At 55.3% G+C, this 21,616-nt stretch overlaps 1 protein-coding gene across 1 annotated transcript in view; it reads right to left on the bottom strand.

Moving 5' to 3' along the window:
• Positions 1-21,616, bottom strand: part of CACNA1E (calcium voltage-gated channel subunit alpha1 E) — a 94,015-nt gene that overhangs the window by 28,551 nt on the left and 43,848 nt on the right. The window contains exons 8-25 of the mRNA XM_084265976.1: positions 17,549-17,664; positions 16,458-16,511; positions 16,008-16,142; positions 15,536-15,745; positions 14,093-14,205; positions 13,747-13,859; positions 13,489-13,620; positions 13,081-13,153; positions 12,599-12,716; positions 12,210-12,277; positions 10,709-10,806; positions 7,614-7,670; positions 5,750-6,358; positions 5,376-5,650; positions 4,607-4,766; positions 3,972-4,101; positions 3,370-3,429; positions 2,933-3,039 (exon numbers count right to left, since the gene is read on the bottom strand). Of these exons, the coding sequence (XP_084122102.1) occupies positions 2,933-3,039; positions 3,370-3,429; positions 3,972-4,101; positions 4,607-4,766; positions 5,376-5,650; positions 5,750-6,358; positions 7,614-7,670; positions 10,709-10,806; positions 12,210-12,277; positions 12,599-12,716; positions 13,081-13,153; positions 13,489-13,620; positions 13,747-13,859; positions 14,093-14,205; positions 15,536-15,745; positions 16,008-16,142; positions 16,458-16,511; positions 17,549-17,664 (2,628 nt within the window). The remainder of the gene's footprint in view (positions 1-2,932; positions 3,040-3,369; positions 3,430-3,971; positions 4,102-4,606; positions 4,767-5,375; positions 5,651-5,749; positions 6,359-7,613; positions 7,671-10,708; positions 10,807-12,209; positions 12,278-12,598; positions 12,717-13,080; positions 13,154-13,488; positions 13,621-13,746; positions 13,860-14,092; positions 14,206-15,535; positions 15,746-16,007; positions 16,143-16,457; positions 16,512-17,548; positions 17,665-21,616) is intronic.

Genomic DNA, 21,616 nt, shown 5'->3' with positions numbered 1-21,616 from the left:
CTGCCAGCCCACAGGCACAGGCAGCGATCACAACTCTCCGCAGCACTGTGAACCTGCAAGCGAGCGCTGCTCCTCTGCACGATGCCTTCTCAGAGGATGCCACAGGAGGCAAAAGCGAGCAGGGCCTTTAGTTATGGTTCTGGTTATGTCGGCTAATTTAATTTGAACTCTTTGGAGATTTACTGTTTTATATTGGGCTTTTTATTTAGGCTGCGTTTGGATTGACGTATTAGCTTTCCACGCAGAGAGCTATGGATGAGCCAAGATGACCTCTCGCTTGGGACACACAGGCTCCGAGGGGGCAGCGGGCAAGCCGTGCCAGCACATGGGGAGGTGGTTTTATGGGTGGACACCTGCTTGTTGGAGTTTTCAGCGCGGCACTGGAGCAGCCCAGAGACCTCCCGCTGCACCCATGTCTACACAGGACCACCTGTGCATAAACCAGAAGTCAGAGGGGAGGCAAAAAAGGCAGAAACTCTGAATGGCCCAGCCCAGCCCGTCTTCAAGTGCTGGATCCAGGCACCAGCTGCTCTCAGCCACATAATCACTGCAGTGGGCACCGCTGTCACCACACAGCACCACGGAGGACAAGGGAGAGGAGAGTGTGGACGTGTCAAACTCCCACAATCCAGTCCCACATCAAGGAGCTCTTGGAGGGAGAAGAAAAGGAGAGGGATTGAAGTATCACGGCCAGAGTTTTCCTCTGGAGAGCAGGAGGAAGGGAGGATGGGAGGTTGGGACATGTATAGCTGGCAAACACCCCGCGGCTCCTGAGGGCCGCAGTGGTGACAGGCTGCCAACGGGAGAGGCAGGTGTTCTTATAAATGCTTTATAATGTATAAACCCATCAGAAATCACTGCGGTTCCTTTGTTCCCTTCACCCCCAAAGCCATGAGATCATCTCCTCCAGCAGGAGCCACGGTCGGACGCGGGGGAGAGGTACAACCCCACAGGTTTACATTATAAAGAGCCCTCGTCCACAACACAACCGACTCCATATCTACAGCTACAAGAGTGGGCAGGTGACATAGATGCTTGCTGCAAACATACATGGAGACGCGAAGGCCTTCTCCATGGGAGGGGGTGTCAGTGCCACAGCTGATGGGGGATGCTCATCCTTGAGAATTCAGCTGTCCTGTGCCCAAAGGGACCTGTCCTTCCCTCAGGAGGCTGAAAACTGGGTTGGAAGGAGCACAACAGCTTCTCCACATGCTTGGTGCCGGCACAGAGAGACCTTGCCATCTCCAAGAGACACCCCAGGATCCACCCCAGCTTTGTGGGATGGGGGCAAGGGAACACTAAGCATAGCAAACCACCATTGCAATACTGTTAGCAGAGGTGAGGACACCTGTCCACCCAGGAGCAGGCTGAGCCATCACCATACCCTCCCCTTCAGCCATCAAAAAGCCTTGATGGAAGATGACTTGGAAGGAATAGGCTCTCTTTGTCCTCCTAAAGCCCCCCAAACAAGCTGGTGAATCTTCAAGCTGCTGATGCCCTGGAGATCCCCCTTCAGACATGCTCTGAGGGTCTGCCCTGGCAGAAGGGCATCATCCAGATCCCAGAGATGCTCGATCCACCCTCAAAGTGGTTTGGGTGGCCTTTCAGAGGCTCAGAGCAACATCCTCAGCCAGCGGACTTGCCCCATGCCCCTTCCCCATGACAGGGTCAGGCACTGTCAGCCCACTGCCCAGGGGCCAGTTCATCCCTGTGCCAAGCGAGCTGAATTCTCCTGTGCTCTTCCCAAGGAGAGAGCAGCAGATGGAAGCACCGGGTGAGGAAGAGGGTGAGGAAGACAAAAGCAACAAGCCAGGGAGGGTGCAAGTGGGCAAAGAGTGAGGGGAAGGAGCTGCTGCCCAGCCAGGGGTGCGTTGGGAGGGATGGATTACAGCCTGTAATCCATCAAGTGACCTCGGGGCACTTGGACCCAGCCACCCCAAGAGCCTCGCACGGTACCTGAGCTGTGGACAAGGACAGGGCTCCAGTCCGCATGGCTGCCAGGCCCTCTCCTCTCACCAGCACTAAGGCCACTGCCGCCAGTGTCAGAGGCACAAAGAGAGAACAACAGCATGACAAACCCACAGCATCTCCTCTCATCTCCCTCCTTGGGCACTGACAGGGCACCATGGGCCCCGGGGGACCATGGGGTGCCCCTCACCCACTTCTCCAGGTACCAGTGCATCCCTCCCCATGCTCACAGGAGAGCAGAGCAGCACAAACATCATCCCTGGATGATTCTCCCCTCTGTGGCAAGGTCACCACAGAGACATAGAGCACTCTGCAGAGGAGGACACACCTACGGATGCTCAATACCAGAGCTCCACTGCAAAGCAATGGCTCAGCAGGAACAGGTTGCTGAGCAAATGCACAGCACCCTGCCACCAGTGTGATGCTGCAGAGAATGCAGGCAAACCCGACTGGCCACATCTCCATCTATGCAGGACTCCAGGGCAACAGTTTCCCCTTGGAGCAGAGGAAGAGCCACTGGCCAGAGGTACTGTTTCCAGCACAAACGCGTTCAGAGGGCAGCCCCACCTGGCAGGCTGCTGCTTTTGCTGGCTCTGGGATGCACAGCAGACATGTGACTCCAGCTGTGCCACCCTTAGGCCTTTCCCCAATCCCCTCTCTAACAGCTCCTCCTGCCCTCTTTCAAGTCCATTTGCACCGCCAACCTCTTCCTAGTATCTCCAGCTTGCTTTGCCCCCTCTGCCTGCTTGCTCACCAGCATCAGACAAACAAGGAGAAATACACCTTGGGAGCAGCCACGTGCTGCTGCCAGGAGCCACCCCCAAGGCAGAAAAGGAGGGTGGAGAGAAATACAAATAATAAATAAATAAATCGGGCTCTAGTGAGCTAGTGCACCCAACTGCATCCTCCCTCCCACCCTGGCCCAGGGAAGGCCAAAGAGCTGACAGGGACGATGGCCACTTACGCCAAGGCGAAAGCCACCAGCGCTCCCACCACCACGATGAAATCCAGGATGTTCCAGAGGTCTCGGAAATAGGAGCCGTCCTGCAGGATCAAGCCCTGATCGATCATCTGTGGAGGGGAAGTGGTGAGAAAAACAGGTGAGGAATGAGCAGCTCTGGCTGTCAAGTGGAACCAGTGGCAGGCTGTGCTGCGGGCAGGGACATCAGTGGGAAGCAGCAAACCTGACCCTGCACCCCAAGTATGTGTCATACTTTGGGGGCTTGGTGACAAACAAAGGCAGCGTTGAGCACCCAACTCCCACCAGTAAGAACCAGGCTTTCAAGTCTCTATCACGCAAAATTTAGGGCCAGAACCGAAAAATGGAGCCATTTCCCACCTGCTGCAAGGATGCTGCGGGATGCAGGAGCCCCAGCACAGCCAACCTGCAAGGCCTCTTACCTTGATAACCATTTCAAAGGTGAAGACACCAGTGAAGACGTAGTCAAAGTACCTCAGGACCTGCAGAGAGAGGACAAGGGGGCTCTGCAGCCACTACCAAGCAAACAGGCACACTGGTGCTCACCCAGACCTCGTTACCATCCCGTACCGGGGCTCGCCCGGCTCAGGCACAGACAGAGGGTTGGGTGCTTGCCCCAGCCTGTTCCCTAAGAGTTCAGGGCAGCCATAAACCCAGCCTGCGTAGGCAGGAGAGAAGCATCTCCCACGCACGGCACAAGCAGCTCTGAAATGACACGGTGAACTAGAACCGTGTTTTCCCCACACCGGTCCCAGTCTACATCAGCATCTGCCCAGTTTAAACTACTTTACTACCAACAAAGTGCCCTGGGATCTGCTCCCCAGGTTCTACACCCCATGTGTACAAGGCTGAGAGGGGTCTCCAGGGTTTATAACAGAAGGTGGTGAAGGAAGAAGCCAGATCCCGTGGCCACCGGCTGCCCTGATTCTTGTCCCACGCGTGTCCCGCTGTGGAAGCTAAAATCCTACGGGACCTCTGTTGGCATTGCCCACGGGATGGGGGGAGCAGGAGGGGTTGTAATCACTTTGTTGCGGTCAGAGTTGGTGAGGACGGGATCCTCTGCCGCGAGGGCGATGCTGCTGGCGGCGATCACCAGGAGGATGCACATCTCAAAGTAGCGCAGGTTCACGATGTAGTGGCAAGCCCTCCGCACCCTGCAGGGAGACAGACCCCACCGCAACCTCTGAGCTCCCAGCACGCCCCAGGAATGACCCTCATGTGAATCCCACCCCACAACACCAGCTTCCAGAGCAGAGAGATGGGCAATGATGTCTGAGGAGCAAACCAGGGGACCCCAAGGGTGGTCTGGGCCTGCTGACCTCTCTTGCTCAGCTGTCCCAGACAGCCCAGGGCAAGTCCCTGAGAAACTACAGGGCTTATTCTTCCAGGCTGCTGGAGCTGGGCAAGAGCTACAGAGGAGCAGAGAACCGCAGAGGTGTGCAACAAGCATTGAATAAAAATCACAGCTAGTGATCAGCAGTCAGGAGAGAAAGCCATGAGCGTGGCTGGCACAGACAGAGAACACCGTGGCTGGTTATCCAGGCTCTCCGGGAGATACTCAGCCCCCTTCCCACTGGGATCCTCTGTTTTTGCTGGCACCTAGGGGTCCTTCCCCTTGCAGCCCTCCCCAGATCCCACAAGTCCAAAAAACCATCTCACGGGTTGGTGGTGCTGAAGATGAACATGGAGCTGTGCGGCACCATCGCTTTGCCCGTCTCGCTCTTCTCCTTCTTCCTCTTCTTCTTCTCCATCTCTTCCTCATCCTCTTTGGTCTCTGCCTCCTTTAAGGGGCTGGCTTCACCATCTGTCTTGTTGCTAACTGCAGGAAAGCGAGAACCTTTGCCTGGCCTTGCACTCAGACAGCATCCTGGGGTGTCCCTGCCACCCAGACATGTGTAACCCCCCCTGGTTTCTGCTTTGCATCCCCGTGCCATTACGAGGAGCAGGATGAAAAGACACACACTACCAGGATGAAGCAGACAGAAGGGGTTTTAACAAGGCCAGCTTCTGCAGTGCTGTTTAATTAATAACACTATTAAAAGCAGCTCACTTTGACAGCAAGGATGCTGTTAAGGCACATGAGTGGCAGCGAGCTGGGCAGAAGCTGCAGATGTGTTAGGAAACACAGGAGATGCGAATGCTTTGCCAGGGCTGGGGAGAAGAGGAAAGGAGGGATCAGGCAAGTGGGAAGGAGGTGAGAGTGGGAGAAGCTCCCCAGGGGATGGTGGCACACCAGCATTGTGTCCAGACTCCCCTGTAAACCAGGCTGCTGGAGGGAGGTGTTGCAAGGAACAGCAAGGAAAGCCCCCCCCGCCCCACCTCCCAGGTTGATGGATGCAGATAGGAAAAGCCACGCAAGCAGCTTCCCATCCCTGCAAGGTCCCCAAGGGCTGGGAGAAGGGCTCAGGAAAGAGAGACAGGTCCTCACTCTGTACCACAGCGGAGTCGTGGACATCAATCGTGATGGTGGTGCTCTCCGTCGCCTTCTCGGTGTTGGGGGTGATGGAAGAGAGGTCGGGCTCGCTCCGGCTGACGGTGCGGCTGGCCTCCAGCAGTGCTTGCTCGCTGGTGTCCAGGCTGCTGCAGTCCTGCTCTGTCAGGCTGCCCATCTTCCCCTGGGGGGGCTCGGGTACCGCTTGCGGGGCACTCCCCTCCTCAGTGGTCCCAATCAGCTCAGCATCACTGCCAGGAACCCCGTTTGTCCTGCAGGATGGATGTGGGAGAAAATGAAGTGCAAGAAGATAAGGAGGGAAAAGAAAAAGGAGCTGCAGGCACTGCAAGATGCCCTCCCCAGGTACCAACCTGAGGGGCTCCCCGCTCGCCTCAAGCTCCCCCTCAATCAGCGCTTCTGCTGCAGCTGTGTCCCCGCGTTGGTCCCCATCCTGCACCCCCTCCGTGGGGCTGGCCTCCTCCAGACCCATCTCCTGGCTGGCTGAGCGGCTCCCCAGGGTGCTGGCCGGCTCCTTCCCCTCCATCCGGGCTCTGCGGTGCCGGCTGCGCCTCTGGCTCTGTCGCATCCTGGCCCTATCCTCAATGCCACCTCCTGCCCCATCCTGCTCACTCGGCTCACAGTTCCCATGGCACGATTTCTGGTGCCACAGATCTTTGTCTCGCTTGGCCCGGGGCGATGGGCTCCTCCTGTCCTCACCACCACCTGGGTTGGCTACTGTAGTGGGCTGCTCAGGTCCCTCGGCCGGTGGCCGCTCGGCCTTGCTGCCCTGCTCCTCGGCACATTTCTCCAGGCTGACACCATCTCCTGGTTTCTTCCTGCGGAAGATGCTGGCGTGGGGGTTGATGAGGGGCGGCTCGTCCTTGTTGATGCCCTCCTGGCTGGACATCTGCATGTGCCGGCGCAGCTGGCTGGTGCGCTGCTCCCACACCGACATGTGGTGCCGCCGGCGACGCTCTCGCCTGCAGTGGGTGATAGCTGGAGGTCAGCACCCCACCTGCCCCCTGCCCAGTGAAGCACCCTCCCTAGATATAATTTTGGAAGCCTGGGGAGAAGGAAATGCCATCCCCAGGGCTATGGGCTGGGCTCCTGCTTTGCCCCCAGAACTTTGGCATCCCTCTGGTGCTGGCAAGGACTGGAAATGGGCCTGAGCACGTGTGCTTCTGCCCCTTTGGAAGGCTGATGGAGGACCAGCCGCAGCAGCCTCACAGCCGCACAAAAGCTTTCGGGCAGCTTGCTGGAAGCAGCCGGCACCCCTTTCCCAGCCTGACCCCAGCCAGGCAGTGATCACCTTCCTCTGGTGTGATTTCCCAGGGACGCCTGCTTAAAGGTGGGCTGATGCCCTCTCACTGCAGCCGGGGGTCCCTCCTTGCACCAGGGATGTCCTTGCAGCACCAGCTCCTCAGAGCTGGGCTCCTTTTTGGAGTGGTGCTGCCCTAAACAGTACAAATGATGATGCAGGTGACTGACATGGGAGCCAGCTTGCTGACAAAGGTGGCAGAGTCCCTGGTGGGACAGGGACAGAGAGGAAGAGGGAGAAAAAGACACCAGGTCTAAGACCTGAGAGAGTGGCAATGGAGAACCTGCCAAGGAGAAGGTCACCGGGTGCAGGGGGTCTGTCTCCCTCCCTGTGCCCAGCTACGGTCTGTTGGGACAGCCTCTCACCCAGCACATCCCGGGAAGGGAGCCCATCCCCAGACTCGGGGAGCAGCAGTTGTGCCTGTCCGCAGGGGAAGGAGCTGTGCTGGGCTCCTCTGTGTCCCTGCAGGAGTACTCTAAGGGGGCAACCGGGCTGTGCCCGGAAACCCCGTCAGCACCCTAAACACACACACAAACACCTTGGAGAAGACAGACGTGCCCTTCCCAACGCACTCAAGGTACACAGAAACACCCATGAGCACACACAAGCAAGTACACCGCTCGCCCCCGGAGCACGCACGACTGCACATCCACGGGTAGCGGCACACGCCAACACACACACACTGCACGGCACGCACAGCACCACAGGTACACGCACAAACCCACACACACAAACAGGGGTGCAAAGGAGGACACTGAGTAGAGGCATGTGCACACGCGGCCCGCCGCCCCCCCCCACCCCAAACAGCCGAGGAGGCTGGGGGGGGGAGATGGAGAGGAGCAGCGTGTGCGCCGGCCCCACGGACACACAGAAAGCACAGGAGCCACAGATGACACGCGCCCCCGCGGCCCACATACAGGTGGCTGCTGCGTGGCTCCCACATCGACATGTGGTGTCTCCTTCGCCTGTCTCTTCTGGGGAGGAAAAACAAACCGGTTCAATCCCCCTCCCTTCACCCCAGGTGGGCAGTGCAAAGAGGTGTGTGTCCCCCAGCCCCAGACAGCCGGCATCTCTTTGCCTATTGGCTGCTGGGATGCTGGAGCACAGTACCCAACACTGAAGCCCTTGCATGTCCAGGCTTGCACACCCACAGTGAGCTGCCTTCGAGGCTGGTCACACTCCTCACACACTGCGATCCATTTCATGGGGGTCACAGAACCTTCCTCCCATCAATCAGCAGCACAGAGAGCGCGGTGCAGGCTGCAACCCCCCAGATCATAGAATGATAGAATGGTCTAGGTTGGAAGGGACCTCAAGGATCACAGGCAGGGCAGATACCCAATGATGTACCAGGGTATCAAACAGCTTCTTCAAGCTGCTCCAAATTCACTTCTCCCAAGCCACACACAGCCATTTATAAGAGGAAGCGACATGTCAGCCCCGCCCCAAGCCCATTGCCATGGGCTGATGCTGCCCTGAGCCCACAGAGGGGAACATGAAGCTCCCCAGCCTCTGTCCATAAGCTCCAAGCTCCAAGCCTCTGTCACCTGAGAGAAGCCCAGCAGGGTCATCACAGTGCCCTGCACCCACACCGAGCTCAGGCAGCTAGGGAAATTCAAGGCTTTCCCCTTCGTACCAGCACAGGGACAGTTCAGAGCCACACAGCTCCAAGCAATCAGCCATGAGCACACACAAATGTCCGCGCCGTGATTTATAGGCTTGACTTTCCACACACGCCACGTGTGTGCAGGATGCACAAGCAAACATCCCCTAACCGAGTGGAACCAAGCACCTGCCTGCACACAGGGCTCCTGCTGGCACCGCCGCTGCCATCCCCCAAGTGTGGCCATACTCTCATCCCTGGGGCACGTCACACTGGTGAACTGCCTCCTTACGGCCCCACTGCCACACTCCAGGCAGGGAGAGAGCCACAGGCACCCATCACCGTGCCCGCAGCAAGTGGCCCGAGCCTTCAAACGCATCCACGCACCGCGTTAAGGCACCAACACATGACAGCATCCGCATGCGTCCATCTGGCCACCCACTCGTCAGCCAGCCCCGAGCCATCTGCACCACACGGCGCCCATGTACAAATACAATACTCCGATCGGCACCGCAGCCGCCCACGCCAACCTGGCCACGTGGGAGCACTCATCCCCAAGCTCCAACCGGACCTCTCCGCAAGGCAGGAACGCGTGTACCAAACCTGCCCGCGCTGGGTACCCACAGAGCAGTGAAGCCATCTGTGTCTGAGCGCGGAGACGGGCTCAGCTTCACCGGCTCTGTGTTTCCAACAGCCCTTCGGTAACAGCTCTGCTCCAGCTTGTCCCTTTGCTGTGATGTCCCCTCTGTCCCTCCCTGGCTTCTGGCAGCAGGGTACAGCCACCAAAAGCACATCAGAGCATCATCACCCCTGTGGCATCACGCTCCCTTTCCTGTCCCTGATACCATCCATCCTGGTGAGGGGGAGGAGCTGTAAAAAAGACCTGCGAATATCAATACCTCCTATTTCAATGCCACCAGAACAACAACAAAAGGTTAAGAGAGATTTGTTTTCCTAACCAGCTATGTCTGACAAGGGCTAGAAAACTCTACCAGGGATGTGCAGCGCAGGCAGATCCTTCCATACCCTCACAAGGTCCATCTTTCCCTTTTCCCTTCCTGGACCTCTTCATTCTTCATCCCCTTCTGCAGCCTAAATCCTTCCATTCCCTCGCTTTATCCAACACGTTCCCGCTGGTAGCCAGAGATGCTTGTGACACGCAGACTCTGCCATCTCTCCTGCAATCCACCCCCCACCCCACCCCAGTACTTGGCCAAGCACAAATCCATTAGGAACACCCCACCACCCCCAAAACCGAGCAGTATCTCTGGCTACTGCGAGACCAAGCAGGGCTTACAAGGACCCCCAAACACCTGTCACCCCTAAAACCACGGGTGATGCACACAGGATGGGGGACCATCACATCTGTTCCTAATGCTGCCTCTGGAACCCCCCGACACCTTCCTCCCCCCAGCTCAGCGTTCACCTGAAGACAGCAGTTTCTCTGGGCAAATCTGCAAGAGATTCTGCCATGTACGAGCTTGGCTGGGTTTCAAAGCACAACAAACCCTAAAATTCCCTGGGAAGAGATTCTATAAAAAAATAAAGAAGAAGAAAAAAGGGAGGGGGGGAAATATCCTTCCAGCCGTACTGGAATGTACTGTTTTGGGAAACAAATCAAAACGCCTCGTTCCAATGTTGACTTTGAAAGTTTTATGTGATTTAGACCATATGACACTGCAAAATAAAGGGAAAAAAAAGGTGTCTGGAAAGGAAAAAACCGAATTTTCTTCTGCTGAAACGCAGAGACAAGGCTCCTTAACACCGTGCCGGGGGTTTATGTGGTTTGGGATTTTTTTTTCCTTGCCCAAATCAAATTTCTGTACAATCAAATGTGGTTTCAAATACCTCCTCCATCTCTCCTAACTGCGTTTGCTACCCAGGGAAGGAGCCCAGAGGAGATTTGTGACACCGCTGCTTCCTTCTCCCCCAGCCCTGGCTGCAATCCCACAGGTCTGCCACAAAACCCCCCACTCCCCAGGAACAAATATCACCCCTCTAAGAAAACACTGAGATACCTTCCTCCTCCCCAGCCTCTTTCCCCAGCCCCAGCAGCAGCCCTGAGCATTCGAGCCGTATGTTTGGGGCAAAGTCTCTTTTACTGGATTTCTGCCATACTCAAGTGCTGGGGCTGCTGCTTTGGGCAGGGGTGGGCACTCCCCAGGTGAGCCGGTCCCTGCTCTGATGGCATGGGGTGCATGCTGCTAGATCTCCATCCATCCTCAGGAAGACACCCATAGAAGGAATCACCCCACGCGGGGACCCCTTTTTCTTCCAGTACCCCCCCAAACAGCCATGGCCAGGCTCTGCTTCAGTTCTCCACCCTGCTGAGGAGCCCCGCTGGGCTCAGGGAGGGGTGTGGGTGGAGGGCACCAGGGTAGAGGTTGATGGAAGGGGGTTGTCACTCACTCGATAGCAGGCATGTTTGGGGCAGACATGGGGCTGACTTCTTTGGCTTTCTGAAGGGCGTGCTTCTGGTTAAAGGCCTCCTCTTCCTCCTGCTCATCCTGCAGAGGAAAGAGGGGAGGTGCTCAGTGGGACGCCGGGCTTCCTAGGGCAGGTGCAGCCATCCGAAGCAGTGAGGGATGCGCCAGGTGACCTTAGATGCCGAGGTGTGCAGGAGAAAAGGGGAGAGGGCACCTGGATTTCCAGGGACGACCTTTTATCCTCTTGTGGGGATGTGACTTCCCCACGTCGCCAGATCTCACCAAAGGCGTCAGCGCTACTTAAATAAGTGAACCCAGCCCACTCCAGGCAAGAACCAGGCTGTGCACACCAGAACAGCCCCAGACAGAGTAGACCAGCACGGCCCTCCTTCATATCCACAGGGGCGAGACAGGCATCCCCCCGAAATGGCACAGGAGGCAAGGCATCCACAAATGACCCCAGCAGAGCCCATATTGCTTTTAATGAGTATGGCGGTATCTCCGGAGCACAAAACCCATGTCATTAGGAGTCATCAGCACACATTCAGCCTTTTCAAAAACTCATTGTTCCCTTAATTGGTGCTGCTGGTACGCTGCAGGGATATCCCACCCCTTGCACCCCAGCAGCAGCCAGCAGCCCCTGGAAGTGTTACCTGCACCCGCTGTGGGAGGGGACAGGGACCCCCGCACGCACCCCCTCAGGCAAACAAGCACCGTGTCCCATTTTGTTTACCGCTAACGGATCAGATTTACACCAGCGTGGAAACCTCTCAGCGACCCTGAGTAACAGATACGGGCTCTGCATACAAAGCCAAACTAATAAAACGGGCACAGTGGAATCGCTGGTCCCCTCCAAAGAGCAGCAATGACCCTTGCAGTTCTCGCCTGCTCATTGTTATCCAGATGATGCCCCAACTTTTCATCACTCCCCAAATATTTCCCAGCATGGTCTTAAAAACAGCTAAACCCAATAACCTTCTCAAGCACCATCCTAAATTACATCCTAAATCAAATCCACTGCCCTGCGGGCAGATGGGGAATAAATACTGACACCACTGGAAAGCACTTCCCACCCCACATCGCCAGGCTGCTCGGGCAAATAACTATCCCCACCTCAGAGCCCACCAGGTTACCTCCATCTGTCAGGATGCAGATGAAACCGTGGAGCTTAAGTGGAAAAGTAGTTTAGCCACATTTGATGAGAAGTGTGGGTGTTCCTGAGGAGACCAGTGGGTTTAAGGAATCTAAATGGCTTTGCCTAGTGATAGTGGTTTGTGTTTCAGGTGAGCACCCTGCACACCTTCCCTGAGGAAGAGCCTCCACTTCCAACCTGACCCTGCCTCTTCCTAAGGCAGGCTGAGCTAGGGGATGTGGTAGCCTCAGCTCTAGAGTGAGAACAGCTACAGGCGCTGCTCCCAGCACCTTTCCTGCTGGGCCCCTCTGCTCTCTTCACACATGAAGAAAAAGGATCAACAGGAACATACCTTGGTGAGCTCCTGAGCGTTGGCCAGGTTGTCCACCGCAATGGCCAAGAACACATTCAGCAGAGTATCTGTGAGCAGCTAAGGATGCACAAGCCACGTGTTAAGGACATGTGTGTCTATAGCCACCAATTGAGGGTAGCCCTGATGGCTCCTCACCGGCTCATTGAGAAGCAGCCAAATGTTCAAACTCCTCACCCATACCATGTACACAGTCCCCACTGCACCTCTCCAGACAGCTCCTTCTCCACATTTGGGATATCCAGGGCTGCTGCACTGGGTCTCCCTCAATTGGAAGAGGAGAAAGAAGCAGTGGGTGGGGGAGGTGGATGCCCCCAGAGAAGGCATTGAGGTGGGGCTGTCCCCTAAAAGCACAGCAGCCAGGTGGATACAGTTTCCAAACAAAGTGAGGACGATGAAATAGATGGAGGACCACATGCCCGAGCGAACACCTCCCTGGGAGCGGATGCCGTTGTACATCACCTCATTCCAGTCCTCACCCGTCAGGATCTGCAGGAAAACAGGCCAGCAGCTCTGTCACCCACACCTTCCTATCATCTGGGGGGCCCCCTAGATCTATCCCACCAACTCACAGGAGAGGAGTGCAGAGACCCCATGCAGTGAGAGAGAAGATGCTGGACACTGCTGAGGATTACGTCTCCTCAACATAGTTTTGAAATTCTTCCAACTTATATAACGGAGGTGGAAGTGCTTCCATCTCCTGCCACCTTCTTTACTGAGAGGGGAGGGAGGAAGCAAGTTACATCCTAACAGCTGATGGAGGGGAACCCGTTTGGTTTAAAGAGCCCTTCCAGCTAGTGGGGAGTGAGTCCCAAGTCTGTTTGGGCGCGTACCCCTGCAGCCCAGCTCCTACCTGGAACACTGTCATGATGGCTGCAGGGAAAGTGTCAAAGTTGGCTGATGGTGTCCCATCAATGAAGTTAAACCTGGAGGTGGAATCAGGAGAACATAAATGGGCTGGAGTACCAAGGTCATCAAAACACTGACTTGCTGTGCTATCAGCCAGCTCATGCTTAGGAGGATCTTTTCCCACTCTAAGGAAGGTCTCCTGAGCATCTGGTGCCAGAACCCAGAACTCCTGGCCAGAAGGACCCATACAGCATTGAGGCCCTCCCCAAGGAGGAACTTTGGTATGGGGGAAGTACCACTGTTACCAGCAGGCTGAGGGGCAAAGCTACAGTCTTCCTAGGCACCTAAGAGGGTGTCATCACTTGGACTTAACACCATGAAATTCCTTTTCCCCAGACTTGAAACAACCTACCTGCCTCCAAAGAGCTGCATCCCCAGCAGGGCAAAGACTACAATGAAGAGGAAGAGGAGGAAGAGCAGGCTGATGATAGACTTCATGGAGCTCATCAGCGAAACCACCAAATTCCTCAAGGATGCCCAGTACCTAGGAAACAAAGACAGTGATGGAATACTCAAGAGTGATGCCAATGGGAGAGCAGGAGCAACTGGATCTGGGCTGCAGCCAGAGTCTGAGATGAAGGCTGACTGGCGTCAACACGTTGGTACATACTTAGTTATTTTAAATATTCGCAGGAGACGAAGGGCTCGTAGGACACTGATGCCAAAAGAGGTTCCTGGTCTGAAGATAGCCCAAACCACTTCAAAGATGCTTCCCACCGTGACCTGAGAAGCAAACACAGTCATGAGTCAAAGACAGGCTGAGGATGGGCTGCTGTAGGAAGCCTGCATGTGCCTGAAGAGGGGGTACCCATTACACTGCCAAAGACCCAGTGTTGGCCTGGCACAGGCAGGCTGTCCTGGCAGAAAGTTCTTCTCACCCTTGGTGCACTGCACTACAGACATCTACCTGCCAAACATCTCCCCCCAACACCCACAGCATCTCTGGGGCTGCTTACCCCACAGTCAAAGCAGTTGAAGGAAGAATGGAAGTAAAGGCGTGGCCCCATCCCATACATCTTTAAGGACATCTCCAGGAGGAAGAGCCCGAGAAACAGGAACTCTGCATAGTCTGAAAGAGAAATCCCAGATGAGCTACCCTCAGACCACTGAGCCATGAGGAGCATCTTGCATGCATCCACCCACAGCCTACATGGCACATCAGAGTTGTGGACAGGTTGAGGACCACACTGCTTCCCCACAGCTCTCTCAGGCCACAGGATATGGGATGAGGGAAGCTTGTCCAAGATGTTGTAAAATGTACATCACAGAGCACCAACCCCAAAAGTTAATCTTTCAGGATAGCTGCACTGATGTCCCAGAGGGTTGAGAAAACCAGAGGTGGCTGGTATGGAGCAAAGCAGCTCTTTAGCATTATACAGTGGTGGCTGGGATGTCTGGGAAGACATTAACCACATGACACTGTAAGGGGATATTAGCAACCTGGATTTAAATCATTGTACAGCTGGAACTTGGCCAGAGTGACTGAGCCAAGCAGCCAAGAGCCAGTGAAAAGCATCTTCAGCTACCTCACAAACCTCAGCAGGCAAGAGTCTGGCTCTTCACCTTGTCCAAAGATGCTTCTCACCACGACCAGCTGCCATACCACACTGTGGCATGCTGGGATCCTGGCAGGCCTGAGCAGGTTAATGCAAATTTGGGCAGACACGGTGCTTGACAGGGACATTTTCAAGGTGAGTCACAATCATACGGTTGAGAAGACAGCCCTGACCCTGCTGCAGCAGCTCTGGAGTAACACACTGCTGACACGGGGTTGACCATGCCGTTCCTCAATTAACACTGCTCTAGAATAGACTTGGATGTACTGTCCCCAACACCTGACCTTGTACTACAACCCACAGAGGTCTGGGACATGCTCCAGTAACTGGTTTCAAGCCTGGTATCTCCATGCCATGCTCTGCACCAAAGCTTTAACCAGTCTCATCCCTGCAAACTCACTTCTTTCCAGCAATTGCTTGCAGGCATTCAAAGGTGGACGTCCAGCAAGCTTTTCATCACCACTGTTCACAGTTTTAGGATAAACCCAACTGAGAGCTGCAGTCTGTTTCTCCCTCTTGGCAAACACATCAAACCTGGAGGGCACGGGGCCGGTAAAACTCCTCTACATTTGCCCACAGAGCTGAGACAACCATCAGTGGCCGTGGGGCCAAGCTGAATTAACTGGTTGTAGACAATCCTTTTCTTTAAATCAACAGCGAACATAACTCAGGTTATCCCCCACCTTGCTCCACACCAGCCTGACTTTGGTGGGATTCATCCCCGTGTGCCTGGGAGCAAGGAACAAGGGCGTACTGCTGCAACCTCTGGAGATAAGAAGGTTGCTGGAGGTTTTTGCCTGCCCATGCAGTGTTCACACACCTACACAAAGCCCAGGGACTCACAGAGGAAGTGGGTGAGCCAGGCTGGCTGGTTGTGATGGACGATGGCCACGCAGGCAGTGTTGAGAGCCACCAGGCTCAGGACAATCCAGTAGAAGACCTGGGATTTCACCATGTGGCGAACGGAGATGCGCAGGAGTCGCTCCTTGTGCCGTAAGTAGGAGGCACCATCCACTCTGGCACCTTTGAGGCCAGAGTGACTCAAGGGGTTACCTACGGGAAAAGAGGGGGAGAAGGAGTTGGGTGCTCCAGTCAAGGAGAGAGGAGCTGGGTGCTCCAGCCTTCTCCGCAACGTAGGATGGGACAGACAGCTGACAGACACTGCTCTTATGGGACACAACTTATCCAGACAGCTTTTATGCAGCGCAGGGGGCGGCACGAGGTCTGCCCCTTTGCTACCAGACAAGCAGAGGTAGCCGATCTGTGACGATCTCCAGGTGAGGTTTTGGGGAAGCAAGCTCCAAACTGCACTGACCCAAGGTTGGATGAAGAGGTCTTCTCTGTGCCAGCCTCCGCTCGCCCACAGAGGCGATATCGACGCAGTGCTCGTCGCTGGAGTCACGGTTCATGGCATCTGTCCGGTTCCTTTTGATAGTGGCTCGCCTGAGCACTGGGAAGGGAAGGGAAGAGGGGTCGGTGGCCCAACTCTGCCAGTGGCCAGCTTGTTGGACCAGCACCTGATGACCAGTACTTGGCTAACTCAGGTCTCATAACGGGATGGGGATACACAGTCCAGAGCTGCCTTGCGTGGGATCAGACACCCCCCACGCTCTCTCAGGGATTTTGCTGTCAATTCACCTTCCCGCATCCCCCCCTCAGGCTGCAGATCCCACCAGGGAGTCCCCAGACCTCCCACCACAGCTGGAGGGTTTCAAACGCCGTCTGCAGGCAGATATTTTTTTAGGCAGGGCATCGCTTGTCTTACCTTCTAAGGCTGAGGTCCCAGAATTCTTGTTCTCTTCAGCCAGCATGACTTCCTCTATGCAAAACACACAGTTCAGCATCAGGGACAAGACACCATTGGCTGAGCAGACCACACCTCGCTGTCTTGTACCTGAGCACTCTGCCCACCCTCGAAGTGGGGTGCTCCAGGCTGCAAACTCTTCTCAAGTATTGGGTAAGCATCCAGAAGCAAGTTCTGGTGGGTGGCAAGTGGGACCCACCACATATTGCATCAGAAAGAAAATTTACTTCTAATCAATCTTTCTTTCTCTGCTGTAATTAACCCCACTAAGGAAGGGAACATGGCAGGCAGGTCTGAGGCCCAGGCTCACAGTCCAGGACTGAAGCTGAGGTCTGCAGCTCAGGCCTCGTTCCAAGCTATCACCTTCTTTCAAGCCCAGGCACTAGATGAAAGCTCAAGTCTTCCCTTTCCAGAGCTGAATGCACTGAGCTGATCCCCACAAGGGGCAAATAAGGACAGGGGCTGTGGCAATGTGGGGACCAGCACCCGCAGACTGTCCCACCTGGTTGGGTGTACAAGGATGCCTGGAAACCTCCATCACCCCCAGCCCTTACCCAGGTCCAAGTGGGAGCCTTGAGCCAGAACCACCAAGCACATCCCCTCCAGACTGCTCCAGGAACAGGTTTAGATGGAAAACCACTGCTCCCTGCTTTACTCTCCCCCTGACTACCACTGCAGAAGACTCCAGCAAGCATCAAGAGAAAGTAAACCATGGCAAAGCTTGCAGCTGTGGTGCTTGCATCCTCCCCTGAAGATGCAATATGCCTCACGTTCAAAATACAACAGCTTCACACCCCAGAACATGATGTTTCATTAGCCATTGGTGATGCCTCTGCTCTCAGCCTGGCTGGAGAGCTGCTGGCGCATCTGGCATCACATCAGCCTGTGCACCCAAGGCTCCCATGTGAGCAGCAGGGCAACTCTGGGAAACTTTATGGTTGCCCTGCAAGATCCACAGGGATCCCTTCCCATCCCCACCATTCTGCATGACCAGCAGCCTGCCACGCCTGCTGCCCCACCATCAGAGCTCCCCCTGGCCCTCCAGCCTTTACCTGCTTTGTCTATCCAGGCCCGGTAGCCATTGAGCTCCCGCTCGATCTGCTGCTGGCGCCGCAGTTTCATGAAGGCTCGTCGGTTCTCCACTCGCTCACGCTCTTTGGCAAACTCCCTGGGGAAGGACAGAGGGGCTCAGTGAGAGCATGGCTGGGGGGACAGCGGGGGGCTGTGGGCACCACAGGGCCCAGAGGAGAGGCAGGCACCAAGGGCGAGCATGAGCCAGGAGCTGCTGGAGCAGGTTGGGGCAATCCCAGCCAAAGCATGGATAAGGGATGGGTGAGCAATCAGAGAAAAGAGGCTTCTTTGCAGAAGGAAAGGCACCGATGCGCATGAGCAAGCCCCCTGCCCAGCTGCTGAGCCTTGTGTGCCCTGGCTGGGAGCTGCGGCTGCCTGGGAGCTGCCGCTGCATGGGAACATTCCCAGCTCCACATGGCTCCAGAACCAGCCTAGCTGCTGTGTTCCTACAGGGAACAAAAAACAGGCACCATGAGGAGGCAGCAAGGGGATGGACAAAGGGAGGTCTCGTCTCCTGCCTTCACCTTCTCCTCTGAACCCTTCCTCTTCCCAGCCTCTCCTTGGCAGGATGTGCTGGGGCTCGAGACATCCTTGTCACCCTTCTCTGGACTTCAGCATCTCCCCATCCAGACACCATGACCAGTCCAGAGCAGCACAATGGCTTGTCACCACGTTGGGAAGGGGTTGAAAGGGCATGTCAAATATTGAGCAACGCTGGGCAGAGCTAATGCCGCCCACACTGCTCCCATGGCCTCTGACATGCGTGGGGCACAGATGCGGCAGCACCCAGGTGCTCACAGAATCATAGAATGGCATGGGTTGGAAGGGACCCCAAGGATCATAGAGCTCCAACCCCCCTGACACAGGCAGGGACACCAACCTCAGGCCTGGATCTACACAAGGTTGCCCAGGGCCCTATCCAACCTGGCCTTGAACACTTCCAGGGATGGGGCATCCACTACTTCTCTGGGCAGCCTGTTCCAGCCACTCACCACTCTCTATGTAAAGAACTTCCCCCCAGTATCTCATCTAACCCTTCTCTCCTTCAGCTTCACTCCATCCCCCTTGTCCTGCCAGTATCTGCCCTTTAGCAAAGCTGATTCCCCTCCTGTGTCTCTGCTCCCTTCAGGAACTGGAAGGCTGTGATGAGGTCCCCCTGTGATCGCAAAGAACAAATGGCACCGTTCTCTCTGCGAGACGAATGTCTCTCTCTCCCCAGAGATCAGCAGTAATCTCCAGCCTCAAATATATATATATATTTTTTTTTCAAAAGAACTGAAAGAATTGGTCTGTCTGCTGCAGAGAGAGTTCAAGTGCATTACCCCAGCTGAGCTATTACACCCTTAATGCTGTGTGGGCTTTTGCATGTGTGTGTGTGTGTCTGTTTGTGTGAAAAGCCCTGAATGTTCCCTGCATCTCTTGTTTAAGATCCCCAGACAATTCAAGTGTTTTTAATTCTACCCCAGGAAGGTGAAGTTTCCTGCCGCTCTGGTATTAAGCTTCAAATGACTCTCCCGCTCCATTGCTGGGCTTTCAGAGTGAAATGAGACTTTTTTCCTAGGGCAGAGAAGGGGGAGAGAACAAAAGGCAAGGAAGATAAAAGCAGCCTAAGTGAAGGGAAGGAAGGCGGGAGGAGATGGGGGAGAACGAAGGACCTCCCACAGCCAACAGTGAAATGCGCTCTCAATTTTGGGCATGCCATGCCAAAATCCCTCCTTACTCTAGCTGGAGGAAAGGCAGGACCATTTTGGCTGTGCCATCATCCCCCACCGGCCTTTGCTTGTTAGCAAATTCAGGATGTCAAGAAATGAGAAGATGCCTTTTGCAACCAGACCGAGCGGGGGAGTTGCCACTCTCCCTCTGGTTTGGTCCACTGGTCCTCCCATGTGCTCAACCTCTGTCCCACAGGCCATAACCCCACACCAGCCAGCTCCTTGGCAGAAGTTTTGCAAGCCAGACCCTGCAGATATATTCTGCAACCAGGACCACCTGGAAGCCTTCACCTGATTTACACCAGCTGGGAATCTGGCCCCTCTTTGCCTCCTCCCTCTTGCCCATCCCTCTGTCTTCCAGCTCCTCCTCTGCTGAGGTCAGTGTCTCATCTCACTGCACGGCAAGAGAACCCATCATCAAGTCTCCTTCTCTGGAGAGATTCCTGACCCGCCTGGATGCCTCCCTGTGCGACCTGTCCCAGGGACCCTGCTTTGGCAGGGGCTTGGACCTGATGATCTCTGCTGCTCCCTTCCGACCCCTACAATTCTATGAATCATTGTGCATCCATGATGAAACCCAGCCAGAAGGACCAGCAAAGCCTCAAAACACCTTTTCCCCAGAGGATGGACAAGGAGCATCTTTTCCAGTGCCCTCCCTCATCGAGCACTGTTTTCCCCTCCCCAGCTCTTTGCTGGCAGAGCCCTGGTTTGCAAGAAACCGGTGCCACACGCATCTGGGGACAAGGTCTGTGCAGCTGCAGCAGTGTCTCCGAGGGAGACACTTCCCACTCGCTTGATCCCTAATGGACCTTAATTGCTTTTGTCCATTAGGAGGAGGAAGGGGTGGCTGAGGCGGGGGGGGAGAAAAAACAAAAGTTAAGCTCAACTTAATGAATTATTACATTTCATAGAGACACGTTACCGAGCAGGGCAGCAGCGGGGGCTGGTGACATCTGAGAGTGGGTAGGCGATGCTGACAGATCAAGGATTGCTCAGAGCCAATTTGCAGCAGCGGGTAGAGATAATACTGTATGTGAGTGAGAACAGGGCCAGCGACGGTGACTGACAGCCACTTGGGAAGGCTCCAAGTCACAGGCAGGGTGGCACTGCCTTGCCGAGGGAGCTGGGCGCCTGCCTGCCATTGAAGGGCTCTGCTCCCCAGCACGTTCAGTTACAGAACCAGGAATAGCCCAATTTTGCCTTGCAAAGAGCACAGGACCATGCTGCCCCCATGGGATTCCCGGCGAGGGGTGCTCAGAGGACTCCAGCAGATAGCACAGTCCCCACTGGCAACACTTCTGCTTGTCCATCTGGGTGTCCCAGCCCCAACTCCCAATGCCTCTGGCACGAAAATATCCACCCACAGCAGCCGAACTCCACTCATGTGCAACTGCAGCTCCTCCACGTTGTAAAGCTGAAGAGGTGCAGTGAGCAATGAAGGAAGGTCATGGTGGGAGCTGGGGAGCAGTGTGCCATCTGTTCTCCTGCATGCAAGGGCACCATCCGTCCGCATGCCATGCCCAGCCTGCCAGGGCGATTGGAGCACAGATGGTTCGCTCCTCCAAATTCAGCCTTGGCATTCCTCTCACACGGCCCAAGAGCATCTCTGCCTGGCAGGAGACCCCAGGGGACACCGGCATGCTCAGCCACCTTCCTCCGCAGGTCCTGCTCCCTCGCTCACCACAGGGCAGCGATGCTTTTACTATGCCATTGTGCTCTGCTCAAAGGACTGGAGAGCCCAGGTCTGGTTTTAATGGGAGAACCACCCGTGCGGAAGCACCCAGCTTGAAAACGGGTCTCCTTCTTTGTAACAAATCAAGCAAAGAAAAGGAAACACAAAAATGCCTAACCACAAGAAAACCAACAACCAAAAACCAATTAAGAAAAAAAATAATGAAAATCACAGATGCTGCAACCCACTTTTCTCCTTTTTGGAGCTTCTTTGAGTCTACAGTGGCTATATAGCACTGGTCACATCAACATTGTGGCTTCCATGCTTTGAAACAACAAGCCAACCATCTTCAAACCCATACATTCATTACCTTTTGCCACTGTTAAAGATGCCTCCAACAAACCAGTTACCAACCAGGTTTTAAAATGATATGGGGGCAGCGGAAAGGATGGAGTGGGAAGAGGAGGAATACTAGATTATGTGCTAAGGATGAGGTAGCAGTACTGTACTGCTGTTGAAAAACCACACGTAATGGGGTGTACAACAAGGAACCGTACAACAAGGAACACCATCTGTAAGGCATCAGGTAACACTGCTGCTCTCCTCAGCACTCATGAGGTCTCAGTTCATGGCTCCAAATGTGAGCTTTGAGCACCACAATTTGA

The sequence above is a fragment of the Gallinula chloropus genome, assembly GCF_964237585.1.
Source record: "Gallinula chloropus genome assembly, chromosome: 6".
Classification (NCBI taxonomy): domain Eukaryota; kingdom Metazoa; phylum Chordata; class Aves; order Gruiformes; family Rallidae; genus Gallinula; species Gallinula chloropus.
The sequence above is the reverse complement of the archived record's forward strand: the minus strand, read 5'-3'. Positions and strand labels throughout refer to the sequence as shown.